Source organism: Procambarus clarkii, chromosome 13 (assembly GCF_040958095.1).
Source record: "Procambarus clarkii isolate CNS0578487 chromosome 13, FALCON_Pclarkii_2.0, whole genome shotgun sequence".
Taxonomy (NCBI): domain Eukaryota; kingdom Metazoa; phylum Arthropoda; class Malacostraca; order Decapoda; family Cambaridae; genus Procambarus; species Procambarus clarkii.
Window position 1 is genome coordinate 11,613,521 of NC_091162.1, and position 510 is coordinate 11,614,030.

Here is a 510-nt window from a genome sequence, read left to right on the forward strand (position 1 = left end):
CATAGCCCGTGCTACTTGGAACTTGTTCCGAGTAGCTGAATCTATAACAACAGTGTAATTTCTTATCACTTGATAATGAACCATGTAGGTTCGAAACGTCGTGCGATTTTATAATAAGGGCAATACATTATTCAGTTATTCCCTTCTTTTTCTTCACCTTGAAAACAAACATGACTTTTGGTGAACGCCTCTTCCAGCTGAACCCTGATGCAAGAAAACTAGTAAGAGGGATAGAAGCCCTAAATCAGAAAATAGTTAATACTGAAAAAAAAAAAAAATATATATATATATATATATATATATATATATTATATATATATATATATATATATATAGAGTATATATATATATATATATATATATATAGAGAGAGTATATATATATATATATTCCCATTGTTGTGTTTTTCAAGAGATCCATAACCTTTAAGCACCTTTTTGTATTATTATTTTTGTATCAACCGATGTATATCTTGTAACCATCAAATACATAATAAAGCACAAAAAAATA

General features: G+C 27.3%; 1 protein-coding gene across 1 annotated transcript in view; it reads right to left on the reverse strand.

Moving 5' to 3' along the window:
- Positions 1-11: 11 nt before the first annotated feature.
- The window catches only part of LOC138364338 (nonsense-mediated mRNA decay factor SMG8-like), a 23,046-nt gene continuing 22,547 nt past the window's right edge, over positions 12-510 (reverse strand). Inside the window, 1 exon segment of the mRNA XM_069323943.1 lies at positions 12-41. Coding sequence (XP_069180044.1) covers positions 12-41 — 30 coding nt within the window.